The 14265-nt window shown below is 40.3% G+C and overlaps 3 protein-coding genes across 7 annotated transcripts in view; 1 reads left to right on the top strand and 2 right to left on the bottom strand.

The window, feature by feature from the left end:
• Nucleotides 1–12: 12 nt before the first annotated feature.
• On the top strand, nt 13–6955 carry LOC144522949 (glomulin-like). Its single transcript, XM_078258194.1, has 18 exons — nt 13–54; nt 1233–1358; nt 2331–2441; nt 2518–2626; nt 2940–3189; nt 3443–3533; nt 3644–3810; nt 3911–3964; nt 4057–4087; nt 4195–4284; nt 4641–4682; nt 4787–4860; nt 5397–5481; nt 5650–5759; nt 6278–6341; nt 6437–6572; nt 6680–6774; nt 6860–6955. Exons 1-18 carry the CDS (start codon nt 13–15, stop codon nt 6953–6955), a joined length of 1773 nt encoding a protein of 590 aa, XP_078114320.1.
• Nucleotides 6956–7054: 99 nt separating this feature from the next.
• Nucleotides 7055–8397, bottom strand: c9h1orf146 (chromosome 9 C1orf146 homolog). The gene is made up of 5 exons (XM_078258195.1): nt 8287–8397; nt 7987–8080; nt 7543–7714; nt 7314–7392; nt 7055–7206 (listed from the first exon to the last, which is right to left on the bottom strand). The coding sequence occupies exons 1-5, from the start codon at nt 8350–8352 to the stop codon at nt 7099–7101; spliced, it is 519 nt and encodes a 172-aa protein (XP_078114321.1). The 5' UTR covers nt 8353–8397; the 3' UTR covers nt 7055–7098.
• Nucleotides 8398–8964: 567 nt separating this feature from the next.
• The window catches only part of btbd8 (BTB domain containing 8), a 37416-nt gene continuing 32115 nt past the window's right edge, over nt 8965–14265 (bottom strand). For 4 of the 5 annotated variants that reach the window (XM_078259422.1, XM_078259426.1, XM_078259424.1 and 1 more), the window contains 2 exons: nt 12283–14223; nt 8965–9898 (listed from right to left, as the gene is read on the bottom strand). In XM_078259422.1, coding sequence (XP_078115548.1) covers nt 9399–9898; nt 12283–14223 — 2441 coding nt within the window. In that variant the 3' untranslated portion in view covers nt 8965–9398. Of the gene's footprint in view, nt 14224–14265 lie in introns of all 5 variants that reach the window. The other variant, XM_078259423.1, reaches the window with a different exon arrangement.

Raw genomic sequence — 14265 nt, 5'->3', positions numbered from 1 at the left:
GAGGAGATACTGATGATGAATGAAGATCAGGTGAATGACATAATCCAGAGATGGGTAAGTCAACAATATTCTATCACTGTAATACAATTCAGCTGAGGCAATCATACTCATTATGATCTATCATAATTATGTCGTGGGGTGTGATCTTCAAGTGAGGGGAACTTTTGAAGTGTGCACTTTTAAGAAATCCATCAAATAACACACGCACTTGATAAATGAGTCGCTGGCGTCAGAGTCAACAAGAACGGGCATAGTGGTTGCTTGGTCTGCATTGTAACTCATGCCATCCTAACGTGATAAAATGTCAGGTATTAAATTAAAATTATTAAATAATTATACTATATATTATATTTACAGACACGCTGCTGCCTTCACACTTAGGCCCTTAGATTGTGTTTACCACTCAGTCAGCCCTGAGGTTTATTACCAGCGATAATACAGTACTCACCACTGTATCCTCTATGATGAGGTTGGTTGAGAGATGTAATAATCACTGGTATCTATTTAAAAATTCCTTCATTACATGTAGCCTATGTTGCACTGGAACCATGGTCTCGTTTCAGTGACTGGCTGGTTCTTCAATAATAATAAAAATAATAATACTGTATACTTTATTGATGAAAAACAATTCACTCTGTTGTTTAGTAAATCAATATTTTGTTTGATATTGAAAACAAAATAATGTACATGTTTGCATCGGGATAGACCCCCAGTAATGGTGCAGCAGGATTTCTTTTTCTGAATATGATAGTGAAAAAAGAGAGACATGGCAGGACCATGACAACTGCTCTAGAGACACACCACATACTTTACAGAGGAGGCCTAAAATGCACAAACATGCTCAGGTCCCTTACATGCACAAATGGAGAGATGTAAGAGTAAGGGGGCTGCGACTGCTGGACAGGCACCCTGAGCAGTTGGGAGGATTCGGTGCCTTGCTCAAGAGCACCTTGGCAGTGCCCAGGAAGTGAACTGGCACTGCTCCAGCTACCAGCCAACACTCCGTATTCCGTAATCCGTATTTTAACTGGTTTTCTTATTGTTTGTTTGATGTCTTTGTTCATGCTCAGCATTTAAACTGAGGGTCTCCCTCAATTAAGTCTTAAATAAAGGCTTGATTGAATGAATGAATGAATGAATGAATATTTGTTTCTTATGGTTTATGCTGAGAATAAAAATCTGCTGACATATGGTGATCACTAACAGGTGTTCTGCCTCTATCTTGTATTTAGCTAAATACTCCAGAAGAAGATTTGAAGCCAGAGGACTACCAGCAGTTTAAGGATTTTGGATCTGCCTGTCTCACCGAGGGTGACAGTGCACAACTACTGAAATTTCTTCAGGATGAGAAAAACCAGGTACTTCTCCTCCACCACCAACAAAACTGACAGAGACAGATCTGCTCTATCCTGTATCCTGATTAATAGTAGTCACACCCTACACCTATGAAGTGACAAAGACACTCAGTGTTAATCTGTCATACAGCACTAACATACGCAGTCACACAGCAGCCTCCTGAGCAGGCACATACAGTAGCTACTGAAGCGAACAGCAGCAGCCACTTCCCTGCTACCAAACTATGCTAAACATCGACATGCAGGCAGCCACTACTCTGTGCCTGCTGGCCTCTTGACCTGGAGGTGCTGGGAGTAAACAAGCAGATATTCAGTTAGATTTCTCGCTCCAATGATAACCCTCTTCAATACTGCCCTCCTCTAAGTGCCCTAGCGTACATTTAGAAGCATGTGTCATTTCTTACTCCTTCCTCTTTCTGAGGCCAAAACAATCTCGGGGGGGTTCAAATGATTGATTATCGAATGAGAAATCCCTGGAATTGAACGTGGTCATCGAGAATAAGACTTGGTCATGGAGGGAGATACTTTTTTTTTTTAAAGCCAGAGCATCTACCAATAAACACTACATGTCCATGATGTAATATGTACAGTATTCTAGTGTACAGTTATTTTCAGTGTGGCATTGGAGCCTCTTAAAATGTAGAGACAAAAATAGACAGAGTTCAGTATTTCAAGTTGATACACTGTAATAAATTGCTTGTGTAACCTGATATTTCAGTCAGTGCAAGTTCTGTACCAGGTCAACTAAACACGCAAACATGTAAAAGATTGTCTACAAGTATAAAATTAAATAAATATGAATATTAAGTTTCCGATAATAAATGTGTGATGAATAAATATTCACTTTGATTTGTACCAAATTACACAATTCATTCCAGGCAACTTTTTGGAAATTATTGGGAAATTAAAGTGTAACCCAAAATTACATATATAGCTAAAAAGTATACTGTAATGACTGTTTTCTCTTGCACCTAGGGGATTGTGAAGTCTATGGGTTATGTTCTAATGGCACCTCTTGTAAATGAAGTAGTTCAAAAAGAGAAGAGTCTTGATCACTGCCAGGCTGCCATCACACATCTGACCAGGGTAGGTACAAACAATCCATCTATACAATGAGACATGCTTCTTATACATTAGGTTTAATGTCTGTTCTGTTGTTTAGACTTGCAGCCCAAATAAACTCATGCACAGCTTGCTTGAACTGATTGAAGACATTGATCCAGGGGCCATTTCTGAGACCATCTTAACCCTTGTTCCACATCTTCAAACAGGTAACACAACTCTTGATGCAATGCTATTACCTACTTACACATCCTCAACCCGCATAGGAATAAAGCACCACAGTAACACTTTCTCTGACACCTGTAACTCTTGCATAATGTATGAAAGGAGTTGATAAGCCTAACGCGTCACGATATTAGGCATTATGCCAATAATCATAATACGTAGCTTAACTTATCTCTGTGATGTGTAAATGACAGAGGTTTTCCTACCTCTAGATATATTCATTGATGGTTTAATTAAAGGGGGTTTGGCTCCCCCTGCTGTACATTTATGCTAACATCAACTTTGTTTCTTGAAAAGTGCTGCTTCAGCTGCATGACAACAAGGCAGCCTGTGTGGGCTTGGCTCTGACCGCCCTGCAAAAGCAGTTGTCCAGGCTGCCTGTGCCTTATACCCAGCAGCAAGAGGAGGCTGATGAGTATGGTCTGTGTCGCTGCTACAAAGCCTTGGCTGTGTCTACAAAGCCATTCATAGAGGAGGTGAAGAGGAAAAATGAAAACTGCAATACCACGTCTGAGGATGAGGAGCTAAGGACTGAGCTTCTCAAGTTGTAGGTTTTTTTCTGTGTTTGGATTATTATTTTAGATTTTTCACTTGCTTGTAGTTTTTCTTTGTTCTTTTATCTTTATTATTTACATATGTGTCAATCTTTGTTCATTTTTACCTACGTTTTAGTGCAGTTTTTTTCTTCTTGATGAAAACTAAAAAAAAACCCTGAACATCACTTTTCATTTTAGTATGAGGTTAAAATAATAACAAAACAATTGTAAAAGGCTTATGTATAAGGCTATACATATGTGCAGCTGCATGAGGAGTTTGAGGGAGCCCTTGCTCGAGGCTGAACTGAACCGGGATAGAAAATCGTCACTGTGGCTCTTTGCAACAGAGATAATGGTAAGAGTTTTTCTTTCTTTTCTATCAATGGGAAAGCAGTCAAACAATGGATGATGTTTCAATATGATTTTGTTCATTACAACAGGCAAATTCACTTTGCATCACTACAGGTCACACTACCTGCAATCCAAGAGTCTCTGCCAGAGCTCCTGTTCTTCAGCACTCTGAAGAAAAGCACCCAGACAGACAACAGTCAGTCTAAAGAGTCAAGAGCTTGTCTGGCTTATCTACTGTTTGTCCAGCTCATCACCATCGACAGCTTTCCCGCAGTATTCAGGTGAAATACTGAAAATGATAATGCACATTCAGCATAACAGTGTTCATTTGTACCGTCATAAGACAAACAATTTACATTGTACCGTTTCCTGCTGTTCCAGTCCTGTATTTGTTCTTCAGTGCAACATGGAATACATCAATCAACTACTCACTAGGTATGCTGTCGATACAATATGAACTGAATATAGTTCTCCTTTTAAAATGATTTGAGTTCTTAGTGTAATCTGTAATGTTCTTTCTTTGACAGCAAAAATGAATCATACTTGCTCAAAGGACTGGTAAGGCCCCATCCAACATGTAGAAAAACGTCTTAGAGATGTGATCAGACATGAAAGCAGAAAACTGAGTTCATTTTTCTTTGTCATAATTGTCTATTTTCACTCAGGCACTGTATGCAAAAAGCTTGGAGAGTGTGCAGGACAACAGCCTTCCAGTGAGTCTACTGGAACTGAAGAGCTTCTATAGTGTACCACAGGTAATACAAGCATACCACCAGCCTCCGTTTTCACACAAAATGAGCAATTTATCTGCAAGGGTCTGGTAAGGTATTTATCAGTACAACTGAATCACTGAGCAATTGCTTTTTAAGGGGGAATGAGATTTCTGGCTTTAACTGGTTGACCGTATTTAAAAGAAATTGGCTGAAACATTTAAAACATATAATATTTTGAATAAAATGTAAAGCAACAAAACTCTGTTGGTAATATTAAGACTGATTATTCTGACCAAATATTAGTGAGCACTGTAGACCATTGCATGCTGATCTGTAGATATAGTTCATTCAAGTGAATGATCTTCGTGACTTGTGTCTTGATGTGATGAAATTCACAGAACCTGAGGCACCTTCTTACCGACTGTCCAATGCAGCATTTGGTGAGTATACAATTATGCTTGATGAGAGGAATGTATTCTACATCTGTGCTACTGTGAAACTCATCAATTTGTTGAATTGTCTTTTTTTGACTCTGCTTTCCCAGAGAGAATCAGGACTACAGGTTTTACAGCTGTTCATCAATAAATTAGATACTGAAGCAAAGCACAAGTTCTTCAGGTGAGAATCATCAGAGAAGTAAGAAAACACCAAACCAAATGCTCACGTGTGTCAACAGCACAAATACATACTGTACGTTTTTATAAACTCGTTAGGCTGCATGATCTCTAGACGAGACCATGTGAACACAATGCACATGCTTTACTGTATATTTGATTTATTTTCACACGTGATTTTATTCCACTGTCAAAGATATTTAGCACCTACCATATATTGATGTTTATCTAATTCATACTGAATACTCACATTTTTTATATTGTATTTTGAATACATCATTCCTAGTTTAAACTACAGCTGTCCTTTTCCACCCATTTGTGCTCCAATCCATACATGTCCCTACTTTTCTCAATATTTTACAGTTAATGTGCTCCAGTGTTAAACTGTTGCATATGTTTATACAACTCCATTTGACCGATTTAACTATATATTCAATGTCTTTTCCAATTTTCTTTTTTTAATTATTCTTTTAGTATCTCTGCAGCTACATCTTATACTGACCTAAAGTCTATCAACAAAAGTCATATTTTCTGTTGCAGGTGCATGTTGAAAACCAGCAACCATGCAGGAGTAGAGAGTTACATAGTAAAAAACATCAGGAATCACGTTGAATTTTCTATGAAGGTGAGATAACAGATAATTAGACTCGGGCTTACAAACGTCATATTACTATGTTTTAGAAGAATTTTGAAGATCCAGCCTATGTATTTGACCTTATTCTTGAATGCTTAGGTGGTGTTTGAGCTGATGATTTCATTTCAAGGCGTTTAATCTATGTTAACTCTCCTCCAGCCGGGTAATGCCAATGAGTGGTTCCTTGGGGAGGATTTTCTCTCGTTGTTGGGACTGGTGTTGTATTTGCCACAAGGTGCTGAGACAGATTTGCTGAACAGTATGGATAGGTAAGTAACATGAACGGGTTAACATATACAGACAGGCCCGCTCTATTATTTTCTTCCGAGTCTACACATGGCATATTCCAATTACTACAGATAACATAGGTATTTGCCAAAGCATGCCACAAATTTCCCCAGTGGTCCCTTAGTGTCAGTCAGGCTATGGCACAGTCACCAAAATCAGAAGTTTTTGCCTTTATTTGGTCGTCATAAACCACATATATACAAGAGACACAAGCTCGAGCAATGTATATACGATATGTTTTGGCCGACGTAAAATATACGGAAAACCAAACAAAAATTAAGCTAAATAAATGTTGATTCTATGTGAAACACAATCAACTTTAGATCTGATTAAGTTACAGACGTCTGTGACCTGTGTTTTCTTTTTCAAACCAATCTCAGCCTTCTCACAATTCCACTCTCCTACAGAGATTCAAAGAAAAAAATGTCTGTAATTGTGAGAACTGGGACACTTTTTCCAGAGTAAGCCATTAAGCAATGCCCTGTCTTTGTTGATCCAGAATAATGGAGAGTCTAAATCTTCTACGCTACATCCTTATTAGAGACAGAGAACTAAGGAGAACTGTAAGTCAGTCTAATTCAACACTGTAAGTGCTCTTTTGCCAGCCAGCCTGGTTAATGCACAAATGATGATGATGCTTTACTCCTCTTGCCTTCAGACAGGTGTGTGGGAAGAGCTGTGCAGGATCAGAGACGAATACCTAAAAATGCTCCGTGTGTGTATCAGCATTTCAAGAGGATATTATTCCGCTGAACTGAAAGCACTGAGGGAAGATCAAAAGCTAAAAGCAAAAGGTAGGCATTAGCTCCTACTCTATGTAACAAAAGGCCATTGAAATAACCTTGTTCAAACGGCCGTACAATAGTCAGTTACTGTGAACTATCTTTATTTTCCTCCTCAGAAGCCAGAGATGCTGCCAGATCCACCAGATTACTCAAAAGCATTACAGTGCAACATGAGAAAGTGTCCAATATGTCCCCACAGGTCCAGCACCAGGTACAGAAACTTTCTTTCCTATTAATTATCATTTTGATTTTGGTCTATGTAAGACCAGCAAGCTGACTATTCTCTTGCGTCACAGGTGTTGCAGAGTGCTTTGGTGACATTTGACCTGATGGAGAGTCTTATAGTCCGTATCGAAGAGATCACAGAGGAAAAGCTGAAGATCCCAAACTAAATCGAGGGGCTCAAGTGTCACTTCTGGGTTCTATGACAGTTATTGTAAACAAATGTAAAGCTTGTACTGTTATAGCATCAAATAAAACAACATGTGAAAAGTGTGAAGTTTGTGAAAACAAATGCTGGATCATATGCTGAGCTTTATGGAATGTCTCTAAGCATCTCCCACACAGGACTGCTTTCAATGATGTGAGCCCGAGCCAGAGACATCCGGTCACGGATACTGTCTACATGGGGCTTACTGGTGGCCTGCAGACAAATGAGCTTGTGCTTAGTTCAAAGTATTACAATGAAACAACATCTAATTTATTATCTAGAATGACCAAATAACGTGTGTGCACTGCCTTTATCTTTACCTTGGCAATTGTCAACATTCCTTTGACAATCTCTGCATTGTTTCGCACAGGCAGGATCCTGAGATTGCTGCCAAAGAATCTGAAAGAGAAAAAGACAAATAATCTAAATCTTAGAATCACAATGCCTTTGCAACCAGTGTCAGTTAAGCAAACCAAGTTGGGTAACATCCCTCCAGGTAACAACTTGGGGAAGTGACTGAAACAGCCACTAACACAGCCATGTATCTACCTCTGTTGAATCACCGACAAGATTTCCAATTCCTTTTTCCCATTAAAGGGGGCATATAGAAGTAGAAAGCTGTTCCGGTGTACTTGCACAAATGTCTTTATCCTCTTAATGAGTCCAGATTCCTCAAAATGCTCCAGGAGGTCTTGAGGGTCAACCAAAAGAAACGCTGTACCTGGGAAAAAATGCATTACTTGTTTAAACAAGTTACTTTTTTGTTACTTTGGCCATGCATTACAGATTATAAAGAATATTTATGGTCTGTGTTTTTTAAGTTCTGAGGTAAGGATCCAAAAAGCAGTCAAAGTAGTGTACTACTGTTTTTTGTGCAAAGTTAATATTGCAGGCTACTGGTGTAAAAATGTAAGGCAAGTGTATTCCGAGAGGGCTCTATGCGGTGTTAGAGATAATGAGATAATCTAACAGCAGAAAATGCAGCAGGTTTACCTGACAGAGGAAAAATAAAGGCTCCGGACTCAACACTGTCTGAAAATCTGATTCGGTGCTGCTGCGCGCTAATCATCCTGATTGTGTCATTGTTCTGGTAAAACAAATAAAGACAATTAAATTAACTTAGCTTCTAAATTCGGGTAAAAGGCAGACCAGATTTAATCAGTAATATGTCACCGACTGTTTTTGACTAAATTGCGTTGAGCTAGCTAGATAGCTAGCAAACCCACATTCATGTTCTTCATTTAACCGACACCTGAATTCAAAATGTTTGTTATCCCCTACCGTTAACGTTACCTGGAGTGACGTGCTGACTATTATTGTTGTTTTCCACTGAGGAATTGCTTCTTTGTTTGTTGCCATTTCCCACTGTTCACCGTAAGGCAAATTAATAGTGCAGTTCTGATAATGACATCCTCAAACTAACGTTAATGTCCTCGCGGTGCATTCACACGAGACTGCCGCCCTGTACCTTGAACTCAGCACCAACGTCCGCGTTGTCATGCTAACAGAAAGCCACGAGAGGCCGCTGCGGTATCGTCAAGCAACACTTGATGGCTTTTCTAACCTTTTCGTGACTAACAATAAAACCAGTGTTGCATCTTGTATTTTTTATCCGGCGAGCATGTTCGATTAATACAAATAATAAAAATTTTGTGGACACACAGGTGTTACTAGTTTTGCTAATTTACAGTAGCTGTTTGTATGATGAAATATCCGTCCACTTATAACAGACATTTTAACTAATCAAAGCAGGATAAACATAGACTAACATTTATGAAAGCTCCACACCTCTCAGCAAGCAGTGAGCAAATGTTAGTTAATGTTATTATTGCACCTGCGCAGCCAGGTAAAAATGACAAAATTACAATAAAAACTGAACCTAAATCAGCATACAAAATGTCTGTGTATTCCCCCCCCGAAAAATAAATTTCTCTATGACTTGACACTGAGCTGAGTGAGGACCACTTTTCATTTTTTCAAGAAACACAAACCTTTATTTTCAATATGACACTAAATGCAAGCCATGGAGGCCACTATTATTTTTCTTTAAGAAACTTCAGTAAACCATATTATTACAAGACTGCCATGAGAAAGAAATGTTTTTTTCTTACTCTATATTCCTTTCTAGAGCTTCAAAGCAACATCAATTATACAGTCAGACATACAAAAATATCAGCATGCATAACAGCTCATTTGTGTCAAGAAACTGTCCACTGAGGGCATAATGGGGAATGCAAATAAACTGCTGCAAAGTCCAGAGTTCTGCAGAGTCCAGTAAAAGACATGTCAAAAAAAAGAGACATAATATGATTATAAATTATAATAAATTAAGACAAAGTTGATGTAAAGACTTTTAAAGTTCACAGAGAAGGTGTCAACTGTCAGGCATGCTCTCCTCTGTGCAGTCAGTGATGTGTTTCCAGTTCCACGATGGTCCACTCCCCCTGTGGAGATGCAGCGTCTTCTGGGGAGAAGCTCGTCACCGTGATGCTGGTGGAGGAGTCCTCCATGGGCGAGATGAGCTCCGCCCAGCGTTTAAAGGTCTCCTTCTCTGGGGACAGGAAGGCCTGCGAGTCCAGGCAGTCACGTGACAGGGACAGTGTCTGCTTGATAAGGTACTGGGCCAGGTTGAGCTCCTCAGGCACAGGGTTTATGACGCCCAGATTGGACTCGTGGTCTGAGAGGAGCTGCCTAAGCAAGCCCCAATCCCGCTCTGCAAACTCATTGCTTTTGTCATCGTCCCCTCTTTGATTTTCTTCCTCTGCCTTCAGTTTAACATTCTTGTCCTTGTCCGAGCAGTGCTCAAAGGCTTCTCCAACATCCATCTCGTAAATGGGTGAGAGGGCTTTAGATGGTCGGCGGTCATGTTTGCAGGTTTGATCCAATCTGTCACAACCATTGTCCCCTAAAAACAATTGACAATACTGCAAAATGACAAACTGATTCACTCCTTCACAGTTCTTTTTCCATTTCAGAGACTAGTCATTGCCTACTACAATAAAACACTGATTACTGAATGATTACCCTTAATGCAACTGTGTACTTTAAAGATATTCCATAGTGAAGTTAGGTGAGGACAGCACAATATGAAAGCAGTAACATTGATGGTGAAAGTATGGTCAGTTAAGTGGCAATATCATTACTGATACCAACTTTAAATTTAATTTCATTAGTTTGAAATTCACCAAACACTTCAAATATGGATGTCAAGGGTCTACAGTTGCCTTAAAGGTAATGCACAGAGGAATGCTAATCTGAATGCATCTCTTTATCCACCTGTTCAAACAAAGTAAGCCATGCATTGCCAGCACCAGTGAACTTCGCATTTGTCAGTAGGTAACAGTAATAGGTTTAGAGATTTACGTGCAGGTTTTTGAACTGGCAGACCTAATAAACAGACTTAAATACTATCACAAAAACCTAAAATGCAAGCAACAGTGCTGTTCTTAGTAGCACAAAAGATGGCACACCACCAAGTTTCTTTTGACATTCTTTGTGTTTTCTATTTTTTAACAATTTGAAAAAGGGAAAAAATAAAGTAACTCACTGTTCACTGTTTGATATCGAAAACAAAATAATGTACATGTTTGCATTGGGATAGACCCCCAGCAATGGTGCAGCAGGATTTCTTTTTCTGAATATGATAGTGAAAAAAGAGAGACATGGCAGGACCATGACAACTGCTCTAGAGACACACCACATACTTTACAGAGGAAGCTACCGACACTACACAAACCTAGTGAACAAAAGTGTATAGACAACAAAATACACTCTTCTTTAAAGTGGATGCCTATGTATCTAGACATACTACTGGGTAATGGATAATGGAAAAAAAAACAAAAAAAAAACAAACATACAAAAAAAGTGACTGATGTGGAAGGGAATGAATGACTGAATTTTAATAGTAGCATGCATGTGCGCTGTGCAAAAATAAAAAAAAATAAAAGAACAAACTCAGAAACAGGTACATTCTCAAATACAAAGAAAAGATAAATAGTAAGCAGATGCTAGGGAAAAGTTCCCCAGTATGACACACTTTTCTGAGAAGCACTGGTAGTTTAGTGTCATCTATTTTGTACTATCATTATATTTTACCTTAATGTCAGGTAGTCACTCAACAGAAATTTCAAAATAATCATTACTTGCTTGTGATTAACCTGAACACAATTTTTTTTAAATGTGCTACATATAGCAAGTTACCATCAACAAATCTTTTACATATTATTTGGGGATGTAAGTATAATTACTGTAAACAAAAAGACAATCACTGAGAAGCCAAGCAGCATCTAGTGATGCTATACTGCAAGTGACATTGTGTACCACAAGGTCCAGATTTGTTTATGGCACGGAAGAAGGAGAGCTTATGGACCCAGAAGTTTGTGTTTCTTAAAATGGCAATGGTTTAATGAATGAAAAGCCAAACACATTCATCATTTATAATAAAGTAAAAGAAATAGCAACACTTGTAGCAACATCTTCTGAGCCATGGGGTTTATGAGAAATGTAATCTAAATTTTAAGAAACACAACCTTTATCAACATCACTATCAGGAGCATGACAAGATTATCTCAATGATGGTCACTGTGATGGTAATTATACCAACAAACCACAATTAATTTAGCAATGATATATTGATGTTAAAAATTATATTTAAAGCACCTTCAACTATGTCAAATTATATATGGCGTGAAAAGGCCAAAGACGGTTCCTCTGCATGAAATAAATTACAAAATAATCAAAACTTGTTTTTATGTACATAAAAGTGCATTGGTGTAACTATGTCACAGGCCTTGTCAGAAGGCAGATTCTTTTTGACAAATACATTTATATGATCAGTCTTAGTGTAATGTACTGTACTGCTTTCCCCTTTTTTGTGTAAACTGACTTGACGAGGGCTAAATGCCTCAGACTGAAGGTAGTTCAGTTGTTTAAAATGTACAGTTTAGGTTATTATCTATGATGAGACCAAACTCCACCTTTAAAAGGATATTGATGTTGCAAATTCAAATTTACAACAGCTACACAATCAATGGATTGAAATGAGAAGAAGCTTTAGCTATGAAAATATGATGACCACTGATTTCATTTGAATTTGTAATTAGTTACTACAAGATATCCTTTTTCTGAAAGAGGGATAGGTATTGTATGTTGGATGTAGGTAAGGTCAAGGAATCAGAGCAGAGAAGAATGAATCTTGCAGGGATGAACTATACCTTCACTAATGGAGTTTGGGGATAAGAGATGGCTTTGGATTTGGGGTCTAGGAAGGGTCCGTAGATCATACATTACCTGCTGGAGATTCTGCAGCATGTACAGGAGAGTCCCCTGTCAGCTGAGGCTCATTTAAGTCTAGATGTAAATCAGCTTTCTTGCTTTCTGAGGGATTGCTGTGATTTTTGCGCAGCCCTCCGTTGTATTGTTCAGTGTGCCGCAGATCTAGGTGGCATGGGCGCTCCTGGGGAGGGAGGACTTTAGTGTCAGCATCCAGGAGAGGGCCACTGGACTTCACCCCATCCACCTGGATATGATTACTCTCATCCTGCACGGGCTCCTGGATCTCTGTAAGAAATACACAGGATTTTTCTTCCTGTTCCTCGTCATGTTTTTTGCCCTTCAGGCCTGCGCTTTCGAGATGGCACATCAGGTGGTCCTGTTTGTCACCGGAAGGGGCACAGTTGCGCCGAGGAGCTGTGGAGTCAGACTCAAAAACATCACAGGAAGTGACAGCGTCATAGGGCTGTTGAGGTGGAGTTTGGACGCCGCCTTCTTCTGAGCCCAACTCCTCACACTCGTCAACAGAGAGTAACATTGAGCGACGGAAGTTAGAAGACGACTGGTAGTCGGGCTGGTCATTCTCCTGGTCGACACCGTCATCATCGAAAGCTAGGTTGACGATCCCCTGAAAGTGGGGAGAGGGTTCAGTTGGCGGCGGCGGAGCCTGACCTGGAATCACCTCAACTTCAGACCTCTCATCTTCCGTCGCCTCTTCATCTTCATCTTCCTCTTCCTCAGAGGAGGAGAAGAGCTGGTGGTCGGGGACGCTTTTTACAGTCACCGTGGCCTCGACCTCAGAGTGCTCCTCCTCAACAGGAACCTCGTCTCTATGCAACCAGGAACGAGGACGCAGTCTTACTCCCTCCTCCTCGCTGGTAGTCTCTGCTTCTCGTCCACGCAGCCGAACCTCCACTCTCAACCCTGCCCCACCTTCGTACATCTTTAACTCCTCTGGGGTGCTTGTGTCACTACTACTGCGACCCAAGAAGTCATGACAGCGCATGGTGCCACACTTGGAAACACCTCTGTCGTTGGAGCAGTCGTCATCTTGTGAGCCTCCTGCGTCGTAGTCCTCTGAGCGGGGCTTGATGTCGTCAGAGGAAGTGGTGTGTGTGCTGCCAGTCTCAGACTGTGGGCTCACCTGATGGTGGATGCCGCTCCAGGAGTCCTCTAAGGGAGTTTCAGTGCTTCCTATGCTGCAGGGGGTGTCTATAGGGCGTTCAGTGTCTCTCGGAGAATTTGGGGAACGGACCTCATTAACTTGCCCTCCGCTGATGTGAGCGGGGATGACACTGCTTGGAGACTGTTTCACTTTACTCCCTTCAGTCTGTTTGCAAGTGTCTGCATTAGCAGATTTGACATGGGGGATTTTGTTAGCTGCTGGTGCACTATCAGTGTTTCCTGACTGTATTTCAGGCTTTTGACTCGTAGGGCTTGATTCTAGTTGAAGGCTAAGTGAATCCCCTCCGCCCTGGCTTGTTAACTGTGTTCCGCGCACTGCAGGCCAGTCAGAAAGCGCTACTTCTGTACTATCTTCATGCACTGCAATGTCACAAGTGCTCTCAGTTGGTGCAAGCTCAATCTTACAGTTTGAATTTTTACCATTCACGGTCTCTTTTCCTTTAGTTCCTGATTTCTTGGAGGCAGACGCAGCTGAGGTTTTGGAAGATCCTCCGGATTTTGGAGAAGCTTTCTCCATTGATAATTCAGTAGTACTTTTTGGCTTTGGTCCAGACTTGGCAGCTACTACTGAAGATTGCTTGGAGGGGGCCGAAGAGGCTTTTGGCGGTTTAGCACTGGATTTAGCTGAGGCTCCAGTCGCTGAAACGGGTTTTGTGATCTTCTTTTTATGAGCTTCACTGGCTGCTTTGTCTGGTGCTGACGATTTCAAACCGTCCTTGCCGTCTTCTTTCCTAGGGGATGCTGGCTTTTTCATAGAGGATCCATGCTTAGAGACTAACCAAAAGACAGAACAGAACAGAACTTTAATACATCGCT

Source organism: Sander vitreus, chromosome 9 (genome assembly GCF_031162955.1).
Source record: "Sander vitreus isolate 19-12246 chromosome 9, sanVit1, whole genome shotgun sequence".
Classification (NCBI taxonomy): domain Eukaryota; kingdom Metazoa; phylum Chordata; class Actinopteri; order Perciformes; family Percidae; genus Sander; species Sander vitreus.
Note: the sequence above shows the minus strand (reverse complement) of the source record. Positions and strands in the feature narration are given on the sequence as shown.